Source organism: Austrofundulus limnaeus, unplaced genomic scaffold (assembly GCF_001266775.1).
Source record: "Austrofundulus limnaeus strain Quisiro unplaced genomic scaffold, Austrofundulus_limnaeus-1.0 Scaffold800, whole genome shotgun sequence".
In the NCBI taxonomy this organism is placed as follows: domain Eukaryota; kingdom Metazoa; phylum Chordata; class Actinopteri; order Cyprinodontiformes; family Rivulidae; genus Austrofundulus; species Austrofundulus limnaeus.
This window is the reverse complement of record NW_013953202.1, coordinates 87,753-92,306: the sequence shown is the minus strand read 5'-3', so window position 1 is coordinate 92,306 and position 4,554 is coordinate 87,753. Positions and strand designations below refer to the sequence as shown.

Below are 4,554 nucleotides of genomic sequence, written 5' to 3'. Positions count from 1 at the left end.
AATTTAATTTTAGAAAGTGCAAATCTGCTTATGAATTATAAAAAATAGTAAAACTGCTAGAGCAAAAATRAAATATTTAGGTCCRCAATTAGWGGATTTGCGCTTAGCGGGCTGGTGCCCACCACTGATTCACAGTTATACATGTTCAGGCCAAACTTATTTACTAACTGCATACATTTTAATTTAAAAACATGGCTTTTAAATCAAAGATTTCCCTTACCTTCATTTAATCATTGCATCCCTTTTTTCGCTCTATGTTGAAGTAAAAATCTGCTGAATAAATTGGGTCTGAAGGGGCTAAGAAGTCTTTGTGATACTGAAATTGTGCACATAAATGTTGGAGTGTTGTTACATTTTGGATACAGTTGAACTAAAATCGTTTTTATCAGCAGGAACTACATAATGTTGCTCTGCAAGTAAAAACTGGTCATTTTCTTTCTTTTTTGATGCAGTTGAGAAATCGATCTGCTCGCTGCCTCGTGCTGCTGGCTCCTGCACTAACTGGGTCTCGCGGTACCACTTTGACGTCATCACCTCTAAGTGTGTCCACTTCTGGTATGGAGGCTGCTATGGCAACAGCAACAACTTCATGACCAGAGCGGAGTGTCAAAGGGCGTGTCAGGTGCCCAGACGGCAGCTGGTCGAACCGGTCAGAGAGCCGGGCTCCACCAGAGAAACATCTCCAGGAGCAGGATCATCAGTTCCTGCTACGGGCTCAACAAATGGACGCTCACACAACATGGGGAGGATTTTCACGGTGCAAGGCGCCTCACAAAGCAGCTCCGGTAGACGGGCCACGAGCGCCGCTGCACACGCCCACAGAGGTCGACTGTTTCTGCGTGTTCGCCGGCCGTCAGTTCCCACAGCTGCTCAGCACAGCGAGCCGGCTGCAAGGTAAGAACCCAGAGTCAGGGAAGGTCTGAGCTCCAGTCCCCCACCACTCCTGGCTTCAGAAAGCTGTGTGCAGCCGTGTTATCACTCTTAACATCATCCTTCATCTGATGTGGAAGTTTCAAGTCTACTTTTGATTATTGCGCCAAATGGACACTTGTACTTTAAGACAGTGGTTCCCAAACCTTCCAGCTTCTGAACCTAAAAATGATAAAAGCACCAGAAGCTTRTTGGGAGCCAAATTTTCAGCTGTTAAGTGTTCCAACTTTGCTAAGAAGCCTCTTAAATTGTCACATAATGACAACAGGACCAACCACTACACCTCTGATTAATTCATGAGTGTTGTTTTTATACCAGTTACAATGAATATTGGCAATAATTTCTAAATTCAGTTTGATTTCTGTAAATCATCATGACCCACTAAAGCAGGGCTGTCCAAACATTTTGTCACATGGGCCAAAATCATAAAGTCWAAAGGACTTGAGGGCATAAAAATATTTCTCCTTTACCTGCTCAACAATAAACTAAGCACTGAATACTTTAATTAAACAAATAAAGTAGTCAGATTTATTGCTGGAAATGGACGTTTAAATTAATCTAGATCCAGACGTATAAAAGTGTTTTGCAGGTTTCCCTTATTGAAAGAATTTTTGCAATTTTCTGGGTTTCAGTTGGGGGAAAATACCCCAATTTAGTCAATTCTGATCAATAAAATAAGGATTGGTCACTCTTTCWTTGAAAATGCTTGTTGTATTCAGCCGAACWTAATAAATTAATTTAAAGCAGATTGGAGTGCAGCAAAATCAGCTTTTCAGTAGAAGTCACTAAAGCTAAGAGCCTGGTTATTTAAAGACAAATAATTGTTATTGTTGCCAATAATTCTTATTATAAGATTTTATTTTGTGATAAATTTGCCCTAATAAAAATTAGAAAGTCTCCATCAAACAGTTGTGCCGGGGGGACACATTTATAAACAAATTAGTATAATTCTTAAACTGAAGTTAGGGGCCACACAAAATCAGTTCAGAGGCCACAAATGGCCCCCGAGCCACACTTTGGACATCCCTGCACTATGGGATTCCAACCACAACTTTGGGAACCACTGCTCTGATACATTTTATGTTTACCACATCAAAGAAATTTTAAGTCCAATAAAACCTGTTAAAACAACTCTTAATTTGCAGCTATCGTCCACACTGACTGTTAACTCTTTAAGAATCTATAAACACAGAAAACCAATGAAGGATATGTGTTTCTCTTTAGTTTAGGACAAATATGTGATTTAAAAAGTAACTGGTATGTTTTTGCAGTGTTGTACAGAACATCACATAAACTTTTTTTATGTTTTGTACATTAATATTTAAATGCTGTATTCTGCTTCATGTAATGCAATCTTCATCTATCTGTTTGTGGTGCAGCTAAAGTTATCAACACTAATGTTTACAGCTGCTTCTGGCCTCACTTGCTTATTTTCCTCATGTTTAGTCACATAGCAACACTTTGTTCATTTCTTCAACCTGGACACTTCACAGCAACACTAAACGGGCAGTTTCCTGCTTTATGGACTCTTTTCTGTTTGTCTAAGTTAATGTTGGTCCTTCTTCATGTCTGCTAAATGTCTTTGGGCTCTGTGTTTTATAACAATGTCTGTTTTAAACTAATAAAATGTTTGCTGTGATACAGTCATCAGATGTGTTTCGTCACTAAACTCTGTGTTATTTTGTCATCTGTATCATTTATATTTGTGGGTGTCACACGTTTCATAATAACCACCATCTCCATCCAAGTACTGCCAGATAGTAAAGGTTCAGACATTAAAAACTAGAACAATGTACTGAAATGTTTCAAACAGATTAAGTACCTTAAACAAAAGGCAAATGGTTGAACATCTAACTCTAATCCAAAAACCAAAGCTAACTTTAACCTTCACCAAACACTGAGACTGATCATCCTTGGCTGAACTGTGCCTCATGGAAACAATCAAAACAACCAACAAAACCTGCTGAGGATTTGTCCCAAGAATCCAACAACAAACCACGTTTCCAGTTCATCCTAAAAATGTCTCATCTTTTAATTTTAACTCCTAAACTAAACAAAGTAGATACAATCTTTACCAGCCTCATACCAGCCTTGTCTTTGATTTTCTTCTCAAACACTTCAAACTAAACAAGGAAGAATTGAGGTATGAATACACACCTCACCCTGGTTGAGAGCTGAGATTAAAAACGGGTTCATCATGTGAACCAACACACACTGCTGGCTCCTTCGCTCTTTCACAAAATCAATTTGAGATAAAGCCCTGATGAATCTGAATAATCCAGATGGGAAAAGCTAAAAAATTTAATTGTTGAGTAGGTTCTCTGGACGAAGAGCTCTTCCAGATATCTTTTTTGTTACAATGTCAATGTCAAATTTATTTGTATTGCACATTAAAACAACAAAAGCTGACCAAAGTGCTTCACAGTTCAGTCAAGACTTGTACCAAAAAACAAACAAATAATGGATACAAATACAGAAACACAATACAATATATGAAAATGCTCTTAACTGAACCTCCAACTCTGTCTTAAACATWAGCCAAAGAAAAGAAATGGGTCTTCAGCAAAGATTTAAAAGCCTCAACAGTGTCTGCTGACTGAATATTAAGAGGTAAACTGTTCCACAGCTTTGGAGCAGCTATTGTAAAAGTCTGATCATCTCTAGATTTCAGTTTGGATCATGGAACATCTAACAGAAACTGGTTGTTTGACCTGAGTGCTCTGACTGGAGAGTAGATGTTAAGAAGGTCACATAAATATGACGGGGCCAGACCATTAAAAACTTTAAAACCCATCAATAAAATCTTAAAATCAATTCTCAGGTGAACAGGAAGCTAATGGAGAGAAGCCAGGACCGGGCTTATGTGTTCATGCTTTTTATAGCTGTTAAAAGACGAGCTGCTGCGTTCTGGACAGTCTGTAGGCCATGCAGAGATGATTTATCTAAGCCAGCATACAAACAATTACAATAGTCCAAGCGAGTGGTAATAAAAGCATGAATCACCTTTTCAAGGTCATTGGTGGGGAGATGTGATTTCACTCTAACAATTAGGATTAATTGGAAAAAACTTGATTTTACAACTGAATTAATCTGTTTTATCCAATTTAAAGTCACTGTCAAAGAGAAAACCCAGATTCCTGACAGTAGAATGACTGTATGAAAATAGAGGGCCAGTGTCATCTGAATTTACTTTACCAAAAGTGATTACTTCTGTTTTACTCTCATTTAGATTCAGAAAGTTTAATTTTAGCCTGGTTTTTATATCATTCAGACAACTGAAGAGTGGTTCTAATGGAGCGTTGCTGTTCAACTTAATGGGCATATACAGGTCCTTCTAAAAAAATGAGCATACTGTGATAAAGTTCATTATTTTCTGTAATGTACTGATAAACATTAAACTTTCATATATTTTAGATTCATTGCACACCAACTGAAGTAGTTCAAGCCTTTTATTGTTTTAAAATTGATGATTTTGGCAAAAAAGTAAAGAAAAATCAAAAATCACTATCTCAAAAAATTAGCACATTTCATCCGACCAATAAAAGAAAAGTGATTTTAATACAAAAAAAAGTCAACCTTCAAATTATTATGTTCAGTTATGCACTCAATTCTTGGTCAGGAATC

The 4,554-nt window shown here is 37.4% G+C and overlaps 1 protein-coding gene across 1 annotated transcript in view; it reads left to right on the top strand.

Annotated features, from left to right (window-relative positions):
• Positions 1 to 4,554, top strand: part of paplna (papilin a, proteoglycan-like sulfated glycoprotein) — a gene marked incomplete in the record, with an annotated part of 69,681 nt that overhangs the window by 47,084 nt on the left and 18,043 nt on the right. The window contains 1 exon segment of the mRNA XM_014028705.1: positions 453 to 894. Within this exon segment, the coding sequence (XP_013884159.1) occupies positions 453 to 894 (442 nt within the window).